Source organism: Malus sylvestris, chromosome 7 (assembly GCF_916048215.2).
Source record: "Malus sylvestris chromosome 7, drMalSylv7.2, whole genome shotgun sequence".
Classification (NCBI taxonomy): domain Eukaryota; kingdom Viridiplantae; phylum Streptophyta; class Magnoliopsida; order Rosales; family Rosaceae; genus Malus; species Malus sylvestris.
The window spans coordinates 11,210,502-11,226,254 of NC_062266.1; the positions used below are offsets into that span (position 1 = coordinate 11,210,502).

Consider the following 15,753-nt stretch of genomic DNA (forward strand, 5'->3'; position numbering starts at 1 on the left):
TAAATCATTCAACAAATGGGAATGTTGGCAAATTGTCAAAGATTGCCCCAGATACAAAATTGTGTCAATCGGTCCTGAAGTTGTCATGCATAATATGGGTCTACACAGTTCTCCAAAACCAGACATGGCCGAACGGCGACACATTTGAAGACACGGAAGGGACGCCTGAAGAAGTGCCGGAGACCCAACTGACTCGTCAGTCTTTCAGGCCTCAAGGTAAAAAGGCATCAAAGAAAAAAGGTAGTTCTTCCAAAAATGACTACACTAAACATATGGAGGAACTTGCTCGCTTAGGTGAACTGAACATGGCAGCAATATTAGCAACTACTGAGAGACGTGATGCGGCTAGAGATGAGGAAAAAGCTACTGCTATGGCATCAATATTAGCAACTACTGAGAGATGTGATGCGGTGGCTAAGAGACAAAGAGAAATAGTTAATCGAGAGAACGAGATGATTAGAGAAGCACTTAATCGAGAAAATGAGATGCTTAGAGAATAAAGGATAGCTCAAGCAAATCGTGACATTATGAACAAGTCTCTAGTAGGACTATTTCTAAATTCAAAATATTTTTGGACATCGAAAAAAAGAGATGTCGTGCGAATGAGGCGTGAAAGAGATGCGGAAACAAGTCGACGGGGTTATAGCTAAACAAATCCTAGCAACGAAGATCCTAGCACCACATATCCTAACTCCAGAGACTTTGTATAATTTCTTATTTATTTGTAGTACTTTATTTAATTTCTTATGTAATTTTTATGTAACTTTGTCTTTATTTTTAGTACCTTATGTAATTTCTTATTTATTTTTATTTATAGATGTAATTTCTTATTGGTTATTAGTACTTTGTGTAATTTCTTATTTATTATTAGTACTTTATGTAATTTCTTATTTATTTTTATTTATGGATGTAATTTCATATTGATTATTAGTACTTTGTGTAATTTCTTATTTATTATTAGTACTTTATGTAATTTCTTATTTATTTTTAGAACTTTATGCAATTTCAAATTTTTTTTGTACTTTATTTTAAAACATCAAATAAGATTACATAACCTCACCAAATAAACTTAAAAAAAAAAAGCTCACCAAATAAAATTACATAAATTTTTAAAAAAATACACTTTATTCTTCAACCACATGCTCATTTTAATTATCTTCACCTTCTTGCAATCTCCACTGGTGCTCAATCAAGTCATTCTGGCGGGTTACGTCCCAATATGGCTCTTGCACATTAGTGTACCGATGAACGATCAATTCATTGTAACGTCCATCCCGTTCCAACGGCTCGTGTTGTACGGGATCTTCGGTCCGGTCATGAGCACAGTAGATACATGTTCTTGAGTTGTTCATCGACAACATCATAATCATACTCATCTTCCACAATCATGTTGTGGAGAATAATACACGTCATCATGATGGATTGAAAAGCCTCGACATCAAACAGTCTAGCAGCAGACCTGACAATTGCCCAACGAGCTTGCAGGATACCAAAACAACGCTCCACATCCTTCTTACACCCCTCTTGACATTTTGCCAAGTGTTTTTCTTTATCATTCTGTGGATGTGGCACTGTTTTGACAAATGTAGATCACCTTGGGTAAATGTTGTCTGCAAGGTAGTATGGTCCTTATAGCAGATCGTCGAACACTGGAGATTGAGCAAGGACATTTAGGTCATTCTGAGCTCCTGGAACACCAAAAAAAGCATGCCAAATCCATTTATCAAATGAAGCCACCACTTCCAAAATGATACTTTTGACTCATTTTCTATTGTCATAAGCTCCTTGCTATGCACTTGGACAGTTTTTCCAAGTCCAGTGCATGCAGCCGATGCTTCCAATCATGTCAGGGAAGCCTCACACCTCACCATTCCTCAGAAGCCTTCGCATGTCCCTTGGCGTGGGTGTCCAGAGGTACTCATTGGTGTACAGGGCTTCAATTACAGAGCAAAACCGCATTAGGGACTCCAGAACAATTGTTTTTCCCATCTTCGCGATCTCATCCACTTGATCTACAGATGCTCCATATGTAAGCATTCGCAAGGCATCCATAATTTTTTGCTCTGGAAGAAGACCTAGAACACGAAAAGCATCTTCTTTTTGCACAAAATATGGATCATGGTTGCAAATAGCACTCATGATTTTGTTGAACAAACGTCGTTACATTCTAAAACGACATCTAACAACATGATCAGGGAATACACTGTTGGGAATAAAATAATCTTCCAAGAGATCTTTACCTCATATTTCCCTTTTTCTATCAAAGTTTGCGACACGTCTGGGTTTAGCTATCTGACCCATAGCTTCCATGACACGGTGGGAATGTGAGGCCTTCTGCCTTCTATGGTCATCATCCGAGTCCTCCTTCATTGCGAAAGCCTCATCTCCACCTCCACCTTCCTCGAGATTGATCAATTCTTCCTGTTGTGCCAACAATCTTTTCTATTGCTCCACAAATTGTTTATGCACTCTCCTTGAAGAAGACATTGTAAAAAAAAACTCAAGATTCGAAAACAATAAAGAAGGATTCTGAGCTAAAAAGAAGGATTGAGTTTGGTGTGAGGATGAATGTAGAGATGTAGGGTTTACATGGACAAAAAAATAAATGATGATGTTCTGGACAATGCCACGTGGCACTACGTGATTGGTTGAAAATCTTATCGAAATCTTGGCTAAATTATTGCAAACATGAAGTGACACGTGACGCGTCGGGATTGGTTGAAAATCTTATTGGAAATCTATCCACAAAATAGTACGTTTGGATAATGACACATGACGTAATAAGATTGGTTGAAAATCTTATCGTAATCTTGGCTAAATTATTGTAAACAGATAGTGACACGTGGTGCATTGGGATAGGTTGCAAATCTTAGCGGAAATCTATTCACAAAATAGTACATTCTGATAATGACACGTGGCGTTACGATATTGGTTAAAAATCTTATCCAAAATTAAAACTATTTTATTTATTTATTCTTTTATAAAAAAATTTAAAAAATTTAAAATGGGCTGGGTGCCAGCGTATTTTGTAAGGGTGAAGATCGTTTGTGCCAGCGCATTTTTAGACTGGGTGCCAGCACATTTTTTTAGGGGTGGAGATGCTTTGGCCTATTACTGTTCACTTGAGTGGATAAATGCGTTGGGTGTTGGCGCAAAGTCTTTAGGGGTGAAATTGTTCTTATGTAATTACTAGAAAACCCCACACACTATATGTGTGTAAATATAAAAAATTTAAAAGGAAAAAAAAATATATATGCGGAGGAGAGATGCTTGAGAGAAATGTGAAAGAGATGGTGACAGAGAAATGTGCAAGATGTTTATATTTAGAATTTTTATTTTTTAATATTAAAAATTAAAACATATGCAATGATGATATGATGTTGAGGGAAAAAAAAAAAGAAAAATTTGGTTGGTGCAAAATTATATTATTGTCTATGATTTTATATTGTAATAAAAGACCAAATTATTTTTACACTACCCATCAACGTGTGAGTTTTATCTCAATTTGAGAAATGATACAAATATAGTATGAAAAATATAAGTAGATTAACATTTTTGTTAGGGGTGTACTATCCACACACCCTATTTTACTTCTCACATACTTTTTGATAATTTTTGTTCGTTGATCTTCTTTAATTCATCCGATCCGACGGTCGAAAATTAAAAAAATGTGTGAGAAGTAAAATGGAGTCACACCCCTTTTGTTAACTCCCAATACCAGAACAGTCCTTGAAGCTTCCTCTTCAAAACTATCAAAACTATAGAAATACGGCGACGAGTGGTTGAGCTGTTGAGTTGACTTTAACATGGTATTTCTCTACCATTTGGGCAAAACCACAACCTCTGCCAGCGAAGAAGGATTAATTAATGGATACCAGGGCAGCCCTTGAAGATTCCTCTTCAAAACAATGGAAACACGACGTGTTCCTAAGCTTCCGAGGTAAAGACACGCGCCGGACCTTCACCGACAACCTCTACTGGGCATTAAAGCACGACAGCGTCAACGTCTTCAGAGACGAAGAAAATCTTCAAAGAGGCGAAACTATAAGAGACGAGTTAGTGGAAGCAATCGAACGGTCTCAGATCGCCATTATTGTCTTCTCAAAAGGGTACGCGGATTCGAGATGGTGTCTTGAGGAGCTGGAGACGATCATGAAGTGTAGAACAACTATGGGGCAAACGGTCTTGCCGATATTCTATGATATTGATCCTTCACATGTTAGGGGTCAAACTGATAGTTTTGCAGAGCCATTTCAGAAATATGAACGGCGCTACCCTAAAGATAAGGTGCTGAGGTGGAGAGATGCTTTGACTCAAGCTGGAAGATTGGCTGGTGGGAATCTTGAAAACACTGATGGGTAATTCCTTGGACAATCTACTTTTTAACTTTCTCATATTGAAAAATTGGCGGACATGATCATTTTTCAAATACTAAATTGATTAGTATTCAATATGTGGTACATATATGATCGACACGTTGTCACTATTTGATTGCCATGTAATGGATATTTGATTTTGATAAGTTGAGCAGTTAAAATTTGATTTTTAATCATTCTAGTAGATCTGCATTTTTTGCGAAATGTCATTTGTTGGCTTCTCAAGTAAGGCTCATAATTTTCATTTACACATTGCAATGCAAAGCTTAGAAATCCTGAAAAGTGAGAATCTGCAAACGCTGATCTAACTATCAATGTGGGCAAATTGAGCTAATCACATGGATCAACATATTTGCATTTGTTTGAATGAATGTTTTCAGAAGTTGAACAATGTATTTATTGAAATCTTATTTGATCCCAAAATCTGGTATCATAATAATGAATAATGTGTTAGTTGAGTTCATCCTAGAGTTACATTTTGCTTACCTTTGTATTTTAACTGATAGGTATGAAGGAAGGTTTATAAGGAAAATTGTTGACGATGTCACTAGAAGACTGAACAACACATACTCAGGTGTAGCCGCCAACCAAGTTGGAATAGATTCTCGTGTGCAACTGATCATCAATGAGTTAGATATTGGAGGATCAGATGATGTTCGCATTATTGGAATTTTGGGTATGGGTGGAACGGGTAAGTCAACGGTTGCACAAGCCATTATCAGCAGATTTAGACAAAGGTTTGACGCTACTTGTTTCCTTTCAAAAGTGAGGGAAGGGGATATGGTTAAATTGCAAAACAAACTTCTTTGTGATATCTTGAAACCAGCCAATGTAGAGGTAAGTACTGTCAATCAAGGGACCGAGGAGATAGAACGAAGACTTGGCAGCAAAAAGGTACTTGTCGTAATTGATGACGTTGATTGTGCGAAACAATTACATCAGTTAGCTATAAAACGTGACACCTTTGGCCCAGGGAGTAGAATTATTATAACAACAAGAGTCAAACAATTGCTAAAGATATTTAAAGTGGATAAGACATGCAACGCACAGATAATGAATAAACAAGAAGCTTTTGAGCTCTTTTGTTGCCATGCCTTTACTGAGCGTTGTCCTCCTGATAAAGAATATCTTGAACTCTCAAGCAAAGTTGTTGATTACTGCGGAGGTTTGCCACTAGCACTTGAGGTTTTAGGTTCTTATTTATGTACAAAACTCAAAAGTGAATGGAAAAGTGCCTTGAGTAAATTGAGAACATATCCTCATATGCAAATTCACGAACAGCTTAAAATAAGCTATGATGGGCTGATTGACGATGATGTGAAGGATATATTCCTTGATATATCTTGTTTCTTTATTGGAATGAACAAGGACCATGTCACAACAATATTGGATGGCTGTGACTTTAATCCAGAAATAGGAATTGGAGAACTACATGATCGATGTCTTGTAGCTATTGATGAAGGGAACAACCTGATAATGCATGATTTGCTTCGAGACATGGGCAGACAAATCGTACGCGCAAAATCCCCTAAAATCCCCGGAAAACGTTGTAGATTGTGGGATCAGGATGATGTCAAAGACGTATTGAGAAACAAATCTGTAAGTAATTGCTGTCAAATTATACGATGATATGTATTAATTTAAACGGAACTACATGTTGAATGCAAAGAGAAATTAAGTCTAAGAACAACTATATGACTTTGTTGCTTGTTTATAAATCTTCTTTTCATATGCAATGATATAACCCTTTTCTTACTTAGTTAACTTTGCATTCTTCTTCTTTTTTATTTTCTTTTAAAAGGGAACAGAGGAAGTTGAAGGACTCATGTTAGATTTGCAAGAATCCGACAAGCCTATCTTCTGTACAGAAGCACTTAAGGAGATGCAGGGACTGAGGTTGCTCAAACTGAAAGGCGTAAAGTTCACTGGAAACTGCCAACATCTTTCCAAAAAGTTAAGATGGTTGTGCTGGTCTGAGTTTCCTCTAAAGATCATACCAGAAGATTTTAATCAATCATACCTAGTTGATATTGACCTGAGTCATAGCGAAATACAATTTTGGAATGATTCAGACGTGGTACAGTATAATCCCAGCCAAACCACTGATTCTTTCCTCCATTTTTGTAAGTACCAACATTATGCTCTCTCTTCTATTTGGATTGATTTCTGTTCTTTTTTCTCTGACAGCCGCTTGAGAAGTTGAAGTTTCTTAATCTTGGGTATTGCCGTCGCCTGAAAAGATCACCAGACTTTTCAAAACTCCCAAATCTCGAGAAGCTGCTACTCAATGATTGCGAGAGTTTGTCTAGGATTCACCCTTCCATAGTACAACTGAAGAACCTTAAACATTTATCTCTTGCGAACTGCAATCTAAAAAATGATGCAATTCCTAAGGATCTTGGGGGTCTATCTTCTTTAGAAGTTCTAGATCTACGTGGCAATAATTTTAATGTGCTACCCACCCTCAGTGGCCTTTCCAAGCTTCAACCTTTACAATGGGATAACTGTAAAAACCTTGAGGCAATCCCAGATTTACCAAAAAAATTGGAAATCTTGGAACCGGATGAATGCGCTGCGAAGGAAAAAGTGCCAGATTTTTCACATATGTTGAGTGTGATGGGATTGCATCAGAATCACTTTCCCGAATGGACTGAGATTCCAGGCATGGATAAGTTGTCAGACTCGGTGACAAGGATTCCCATTGAAGGGTGCACCGCTTGTGATGAAATTATCCTGCAGGTCCTCTCTCTCTCTCTTCGACCATCTCTCTCATGCACACATAAATGCATTTCTTAATCGCTTGTATAAATCTTTGCTCCACACGGTTTAGGGATGGAGTGCGAGTTAAAATGGTTGGTTTTATATCCTGGAAATGTTTTTCCTCAGTGGTTTAGGGGTGTCGACTTTAAGGATGAATTAGTTGGGCCACAAAGTTTATTTAAATGTGTTGACTGTATGCATCATATTCTCTTCAGATAACTCCCAGTCTGGTGATTGTCTTCGCATTCCGTGTTGTAAGTTGTACCCGGCGCTGGGAGTTTATCGTGTGTGCAATGAAAGTGACCATAATTGCATCCTATAAGACTTTGTATGGGACATTTTTTTTTATCCATTTTTCTTTATTTATCTGGTCTTTTGAGTAATTTCCTGTCCTATTATATCTTCCAAATTATACAGAAAAACTCCATTGTGATTCATATTGGTGTCCAAGAGAGCATTAGTTAGTTCACCATTTTGGTACATTCCACGCTCTTAGGTTTGTATATTCTACAGAGAGAATATAAATGGATATCTATTTTGACATATTGTCCAATGAACATGTTTTAAAAGGTGAGGCGAAGCCAATACGTTTTCATGGACAACCTCGCGTAGGCAATAACCTCACAACACCTAAAATTATTATAGGGCTAATCTTAGTATATTACTCTAAAGTCTTTTTTTGTTTTCAACATTTCATACATTAAGTTTTCTTTTTTCATCCAAATTTGGTACTTAAGGTGATAATTCTAAAACACTTTCATACATCCATTAAGTTTTGTGTTAAAACAACCGTTAACATGTGATATGATTCTTGCGTGGACAATGATTGGGCGCCACGTAGGTATTTAAAAAATAAAAAATAAAAAATAAAATTCAAACATTTAAAATCAAAAAATAAAAAGATAAAAAAAATATAAAAATTTGCAAACCGCTGCAAATCTTCCTTCTTCCCCTCCCCCACAAATCTTCCCAGTCCATCAAAAAGAAAATTAGGAGATGCCCGGATGAAGTCCTGGCTACAAGAGATTTTATTATATATAGCCAAAACATACACTTCAATTTCAAAAATATCCCTTTTTATAAAGGGAAGTGTTATTGACACTTCAAAATTCTCATTTTACACTCCTCACAAGTGTATTTTTCTTTTCTAATATAGAAAGTTTGGAGTGTAGAATGAGATTTTTGGAGTGCTAATAACAATTTCCTTTATAAAAATGTCAATTATAACAAAAAAAGTACTTGAATAGAATCAAATGGCCATAACATTAAAACCAACTTACACTACAACAAAAATCCTTGACACTATGTTTGGACGAGGGAAATAAACTTGGAATTTGGATAAAAGTCAGAATTTATAAATTGACATGCACCAATTCGGGATTGGTCAAGTATGGTACAGACAGTGCTCCCCTAAGTTCCGGAGTGAGGGAAGCTCCTCGATTGGGGACTTGCAAGATCCAAGCCGCTGAGTAATCACGAAACTTCTAAGTACCGAAGTGTGGTATTGTTTTCACTTGCCTTATCTGTCTCATAGGTAGATGTGGCATCTTCTCTGGAAGTACTTTTCCTCCATCTAGAGGTGGTATCTTTAACAGGTGGAGATGCACAAGGTAATGTATCAATTTCGCTTGAAGCTTACTTGTAGTTTTAGGCTTGGTCAAGCGCGATACAAACCATATAGTAAGAGTCCCCTAAGTCGCCGAGCTAGGAGATCTGCCAAAAGAGGTGACAGACAAGGTTAGCAATCAGAGCTCCCAGCAATTAGTCCCAGAGCAGAAGTTTGATTTCGAGTTCCGGCTGATTGTTCTCATTCTCCCTATCTTGCAGGCAGCAGGAATGATAAAAAGAAGAAAAATGAGAAGAGATGATATGAGATACTTTTACTTTTGAAGAAGTAACTTTCCACATGCTTATTCTTGAACTCGGCTGAAGGGTTTTCTGGTTTCCTCCAGGGTAAGGCCGACTCAAGAATTTGAGGGTCAAAACAAGTCCATCAAATCAAGAATGCGTTCGACCTTGATGATATGGGATACTTTGGCTGTTGACAAAGTAATAGATGAATCGGCACGTGTTCTGTTGTGCTTGTCTCCACATGCTTCCTTATATCCTTCTCACTTGCCCTATATATTCCTCAGGCAGATGTGATATCTTTTCTGGAAGCATAAGATGTTGAAGATGAGTACTCGAGAGTAATGCTAGGTAAGTAATCAGGCAGGGAGTTCCAGGCAGTCAGTTCCTGACTGGAAGCTTGATTTCAGGCGCTAACTGATTGCTCTCTTTCTCCTTGTTTTGCAGGTAAGAACAAGGGTAAAGGAAAAGACAGGGAAAAAGCATGATATGGGATACTCTTGCTTTTAACCCTGATGATATGAGATACTCTTGCTCTGGTGTGGCTTGTTTGCAGAGGTATTATCAGGGGAAAAAGAAGCTGAGTATTTCGAGAGACTCTGCAGAGACTTTGCACGTCTGCCTGGGTGTGGAGGATAAAGGTCGACATATATAGGAATTGTCCCAACAGCGAGTAGTAACGATGTTCCTGTACCCTTCTCGGTCATAATGGGAGCTGCAAGATTCACGTGTTTTAACTTTGTCAGATCACTTTGAAAAAGTGGTCTGTGGTATCTGGAAAGCTGATGTTGCGTGTGAAGATTGCAGACAAGCTTTATCCAAGGAAATATGGCTCTCGAAGTTCGAAGAGCGGTGCTTCTTCGGTTTTTGAACAAGCAATCTTGTCGGGGATCTGGCTCTCGAGATCTGGAGAACGGTGCCTCTTCGATTTTTGAGAAAGCAATCCTGATGGGAGTCTGGCTTTCGAGATTCGGATAGCGGTGCCTTTTCGATTTTTGAGAAAGTAATGGTGGTGGGAGTCTGGCTCTCGAGATTCGGAGAGCAGTGCCTCTTCGATTTTTGAGAAAACAATCCTGGTGGGAGTCTGGCTCTCGAGATTCCGAGAGTGGTGTCTCTTTGATTTTTGAGCAAGTAATCTTGTTGGGAGTGTTTTCTCGATGTGAGTAAAGGTTGGGCATTTTTGCCAGTCTGCCTTGCCACGGAGCACAGAGGTTGACACACATGGGAACTTTCCAGTTATCAAGCAGTGGTGCTGTTCCTTTACCCTTGTGGGTAATGGTAGGGTAGCTGGACCTTCAAAATTTATGTGTCTAAACTTTGTCAGAGATCTTTGGCAAAGTTATCTGTGGTACCCGAAGAGCTAATGTTGCGTGTGAGGATTGTCGACATATTTTACTTAGGAAAATCTGCTTCTCGAAATCCGGAGAGTGGTGTCTCTTCGATTTTTGAACAAACAGCCATGCTACCATTTCTTTTATAGGGGCACCAATTGTGTGCAAGAAGTACGTTCAGAGAGTTATTGCTTGTAGGAATTTTCCCCTTGTTTTTGTACTTTAGAGATTTATTAGACCTCATTTCTCCTTCATCATTTCTGAAAATGTCTGGCCCATCCGACCTTCGTTTTGACTTGAACTTTGGCGAAGAGGCAACCATGCCTCCTCAAGATAACATATGGAGCCCATCTTTCTTATCCCCTACTGGTCTTCTTATTGTTGGGGACTCTGTGATGAAGAATGATATGACCGCTGCGATGGTGGCCAGGAACCTTCTTACTCCCAAAGATAACAGACTACTTTCCAAACAGTCTGATGAGTTGGTTGTTAAGGATTCTTTGGTTCTCAGTGTTCAGTGTGCAGGTTTTGTGTCTAATATAGCCCAACGTCTATTTTCTCGAACCCGCCAAGTTGAATCATTGGCGGCTGAAGTGATAAGTTTCAAACAGGAGATTAGAGGGCTTAAGCATGAGAATAAACAGTTGCACAGGCTCGCACATAACTATGCTACAAATATGAAGAGGAAGCTTGACCAGCTGCAGGAATCTGATGGTCAGATTTTACTTGATCATCAGAGGTTTGTGGGTTTGTTCCAAAGGCATTTATTGCCTTCGTCTTCTTGGGCTGTACCGTGTAATGAAACTTCAAATGATCAACCTCCGGTGCCTCCTCCTTCTGGGGATCTGCCCAGTACTGGGCTCCGAATGATCACCCTCTGGTGCCTTATCTTTCTGGGGCTCTGCCGACTGTTGAGACTTCTCCTGAGCAACTTTTGTGAAGGCTCCTTCTTGTTTGTTTATTTTGATTCATGTATATGTACATATTTGTAACTTATCGGAGATATCAATAAATAAGCTTTGCTTCATTTCAACGTATTGTGTTAAATACACCAAAGCCTTCTTCACTAAGTTCTTTGAATTTTTTTTTCTTTTGTTGAAGCTTGTATGTTGAAGCTTTATAAGTGAAGCATGTAGGTTGAGGTAGTGCTCCCTTAATTTCCCGAGTGAGGAAAACTTTTCGGTTGGAGACTTGAAAGATCCAAGTCACTGAGTAGTCGTGAACCTTCCAAGTACCGAGGTGTAGTAGTATATGGTAGGAGTCCCCCAAGTCTCCGGTCGAGGGAGTTTACGAAGGAGGTGTTTTGCTAGTAGCCAAGTTTCGAAAGTAACAAAACTTCACCATTTTCCTTTCTAAGTGGTAGCCCAAAACTCATTCTTCATATATATTTGTTATGAAAGTTGTTAGGCCTAAAGAAGAGGAGGCCTAGACCTTTTTTTTTCGATTTTTTTTTTGAATTTTTGAATTTCCGAATATATATATATATATATATATATATATATATATTTAAGCTTTATAGGTGAAGCTTTGTAGGTGAAGCTTTGAGGTTGAAGCTTTGTTGGGTACCATGAATTGATTTTGCTTCACACTATCTTGATCAAGAGTGTGTGAAGCTTTTGGCATTTGTAGTTGAAGCTTTGGTGCTGAAGCTTTGTAGGTGAAGCTTTTGTGTTGAAGCTTTGTAGGTGAAGTTTTTGTGTTGAAGCTTTGGAGTTGAAGCTTTTGTAGGTGAAGCTTTTGTGTTGAAGCTTTGTAGGTGAAGCGCTTTGGAGTTGAAACTTTTGTAGGTGAAGCTTTGGAGTTGAAGCTTTTGTAGGTGAAGCTTTGGAGTTGAAGCTTTGGAGTTGAAGCTTTGTAGGTGAAGCTTTGGAGTTGAAGCTTTGTAGGTGAAGCTTTTGTGTTGAAGCTTTGTAGGTGAAGCTTTTGTGTTGAAGCTTTGTAGGTGAAGCTTTGGAGTTGAAACTTTTGTAGGTGAAGCTTTGGAGTTGAAGCTTTGTAGGTGAAGCTTTTGTGTTGAAACTTTGTAGGTGAAGCTTTGTAGGTGAAGCTTTGGAGTTGAAGCTTTTGTAGGTGAAGCTTTGGAGTTGAAGCTTTGTAGGTGAAGCTTTATAGGTGAAGCTTTTGTGTTGAAACGTTGTAGGTGAAGCTTTGGTGTTGAAGCTTTTGTTGGCACCATAAATTGGTTTTGCTTCACATTGTTTTGATCAAGAGTGTGTGAAGCTTTTGAGAATGTAGTTGCCCTTCATTGATGAAGCTTTTGTTAGCACCATAAATTGGTTTTGCTTCACACTGTCTTGATCAAGAGTGTGAAGCTTTTGAGAATTGTGGTTGAACTCCTTTGATGAAGCTTTTGTTGGCACCATAAATTGGTTTTACTTCACACTGTCTTGATCAAGAGTGTGTGAAGCTTTTGAGAATTGTAGTTGTCCTTCATTGATGAAGCTTTTGATTTCCACCATAAATTAGTTTTGCTTCACACTATCTTGATCAAGAGTGTGTGAAGCCTTTGAGGATTGTAGTTGCCCTTCATTGATGAAGATTTTGATTTCCACCATAAATTGGTTTTGCTTCACACTATCTTGATCAAGAGTGTGTGAAGATTTTGAGAATTTGTAGTTGTCCTCCATTGATGAAGCTTTGTTGAATTTCCCAATTTTTTTTTTTTTTGTGAAACTAGAAATTTGAAAATGTGGGAGAGACAACGTATACAAATTTTGCTTCCACACTGTTGAGTAAGAGATTGTGATGCAATCCACACCTTGTAGTAGTCGAAGGTTTGGATGAACTATATAAATTGAATTTGCTTCGAACAATCTTGATCAAAAGTGTGTGAAGCTTCCTATGAGTTAGAGTGTTTGCATTGTTATAGAGGAGAAATGTCTGAAGCAGATGCAAGGGGGCTGAAGAGCTTGATCTTCGTATACCATGCACTGAAGCCGTTGTTGGCTTGCAATAAGACTTTGTTGGTGACTATAACTCTTGTTAGGCATAAGTGCTCCCCTAGTTGAGTTGTAAAGCTTAAGGGTTTTTGATTATTTGTGAATGCTAGGAGTTCACATGTATAAGTTGTACCACTCGTCTTATGGTTGGTGGAATGAATGGTGGGTTGCTTTCATCACTTGGTTGGTGGTACGAAGGTGAGTTCCTTCATCACCTTTCATCGTTCCTTATTCACATTTCATCACCTGGTTAGTGGCATAAATGAGAGTACGGGTTGTACATTTCATCACCTGGTTGGTGGCATGAAGATGAGTTCCTTCTTCACCTGATTGGTGATAAGAGTGGCAAGTTGCAAAATAATATTAGAGTACGGGTTGTACATTTCATCACCTGGTTGGTGGCATGAAGGAGAGTACGGGTTGTACATTTCATCACCTGGTTGGTGGCATGATGATGAGTTCCTTCTTCACCTGGTTGGTGATAAAAGTGGCAAGTTGCCAAATAATATTAGAGTACGGGTTGTACATTTCATCACCTGGTTGGTGGCACGAAGGTAAGTTCTTTCTTCACCTGGTTGGTGATAAGAGTGGCAAGTTGCCAAATAATATTAGAGTACGGTTGTACATTTCATCACCTGGTTGGTGGCATGAAGAAGACTACGGGTTGTACATTTCATCACCTAGTTGGTGGCACGAAGATGAGTTCCTTCATCACCTAGTTGGTGAGAATAAGGGCAAGGTGTCGAGGCACATTGTAGCAAGTGTCGAATGACACAAAATGTGTTGAACCCTTTTGAAGCACAATTGGCTTATGTATGGATGTGTTGGAATGTATGATGTTAATGTATGAATGTGTTGGAATGTATGATGTTTATGTTGATTGACATGAGTGATGCTTATGAATGTTTTGCTATGCATGAAGGGATCCATGCTTTCGATATGTGAACCATGTTGGTTGTAACACTTAGTATCACATACTTTGTGTCAAAGTACGCATGTTGAAGCTCTGAGTTGGATTATAGAGGTAGGTCAACGTAGACCAAGTATTCCAGTGCTAGGAATGCAAAAGACTCAGAAGAAGTTGTCTGAATTCCCTCGTCTTTAAATATTTTCCGAATGGCTTATGTGACAAAAGATCTCAAGCGGTTGAGGGTCAAAACATTTGCAATGTGTATGCCTTCTTATAATAGCATTTCCTTCAATACCTAGTTCTCCACTTTGAAAGAGTGAGGCTTGGCCTCATAGTCATAATAGTCAACGGTACGTTCACCCCTAATTTCTTGATACGAAATTTTATCCCTCTTGTTGTAATGGGCTTGCTGAAAGTAAAAATCATTCATTTTACCAAGAGACAAATACGTTTGGAGACTTAGCAAGTAGCTAAATGAGGCAGGAGATGATGCAATGGGTGTCCGAATGGCCAAGATCTCCTCACTTGGTAGAACTTGACTTCCATTTCCCACTTCTTGATAGGCGTTAACCATATGGGGGTTCCCTTGGTATGTCCTTGCTTTAGCTGAGGCGTGGTTGTAAGCTTGTGCTATCACCTCAGAGTAAGTCTTCCAAGTGTTGGCATTGATCATGTACTTGAAGAAACAATCATGTAGGCCTGCTGTGAAGGCTTTAAGGGTGGTCTTGTCATCTGCCTCAGCGCAGCGAGAATACTCATGGTTGAAGCGACCAGCATGAGTTCGTAATGACTCGTCCAGCTTCTGGTGAATAGTGTACAAGTCATCTACAGAATGTAAGCGATCGTTCTGGAAGATGTGTTGAGAGACAAACAGTATCCTTAGTTCCTTAAACGAGTCTACTGTCTCGGGTGGAAGACGACAATACCAGTTTAGAGCTCCATCAGAGAGGGTGGAAGGGAAGAGAAGACATCGCTCTTCGTCGGCGTGCATCCGATATGCCATGGTGGACTCAAAGAGGTTAATGTGTTCAATCAGGTCCTCCATTTCAGTATAGAGTTGTAAACCAAGCTTTTGTTTTGTCTTCGCTTGAATGGGGTGTCAAGGATCCTCTTTGTAAGAGGGTCAGGCCTGGGTTGGTTCCAGTCAGGTATCTCAGCCTGATGTTCGGCCTTCAACTTGTTTACTTCCTCAAGGAGTTGTAGGATAAGGGGATCCTGAGTGGAGTCATGTACCACTGAAATTTTCTTTCGTAAGTCTTCATCGCCTCTTGGAAGTAGGAAAGTTTGAGCAAGAGCGTGTGGTTTTTCCTTGGACTCGCCGTACTGACTTCTAGGGCGAGTCTGTCGGAATACCTCCGAGTCCCCTGTACCTTCATGTTCCTCTGGGACATGTCGTTCCTTAGATTGACAGTTGGCCTAGGTCGTGGAAGGGGACCGAATCTTTCAGAAACCCTTAGGTCATTGATCTTCGAGCATATGTGGAGGCGATTCTCTCGACGTTGCTTTAGGAAGTCTCGGCAGTCACGATAAACGGCTTTAGATCCTGCCAACCCTTCTGCAAGAAAGTGTCTTCCTCCACTTCTCCTGCT

General features: G+C 39.1%; 1 protein-coding gene across 2 annotated transcripts; it reads left to right on the forward strand.

The window, feature by feature from the left end:
* The first annotated feature begins 3,723 nt into the window (after nt 1–3,723).
* Nucleotides 3,724–7,484, forward strand: LOC126628543 (disease resistance protein RUN1-like). 2 transcript variants are annotated; one of them, XM_050298276.1, is made up of 5 exons: nt 3,724–4,358; nt 4,883–5,975; nt 6,178–6,453; nt 6,564–6,693; nt 6,835–7,484. In XM_050298276.1, the coding sequence occupies exons 1-5, from the start codon at nt 3,868–3,870 to the stop codon at nt 7,170–7,172; spliced, it is 2,328 nt and encodes a 775-aa protein (XP_050154233.1). In that variant the 5' UTR covers nt 3,724–3,867; the 3' UTR covers nt 7,173–7,484. The 2 variants fall into 2 exon arrangements, with proteins under 2 accessions (XP_050154233.1, XP_050154232.1); XM_050298275.1 differs by having other exon boundaries at nt 6,564–7,484.
* Nucleotides 7,485–15,753: the final 8,269 nt, after the last annotated feature.

Coding starts and splice junctions, on each gene's coding strand:
- LOC126628543 (XM_050298275.1), top strand. CDS start 3,868: ATGGATACCAGGGCAGCCCTTGAAGATTCCTCTTCAAAACAATGGAAA. Junction 4,359..4,882: donor AATCTTGAAAACACTGATGG/GTAATTCCTTGG, acceptor TTTAACTGATAG/GTATGAAGGAAGGTTTATAA. Junction 6,454..6,563: donor TTTGGAATGATTCAGACGTG/GTACAGTATAAT, acceptor TTTCTCTGACAG/CCGCTTGAGAAGTTGAAGTT.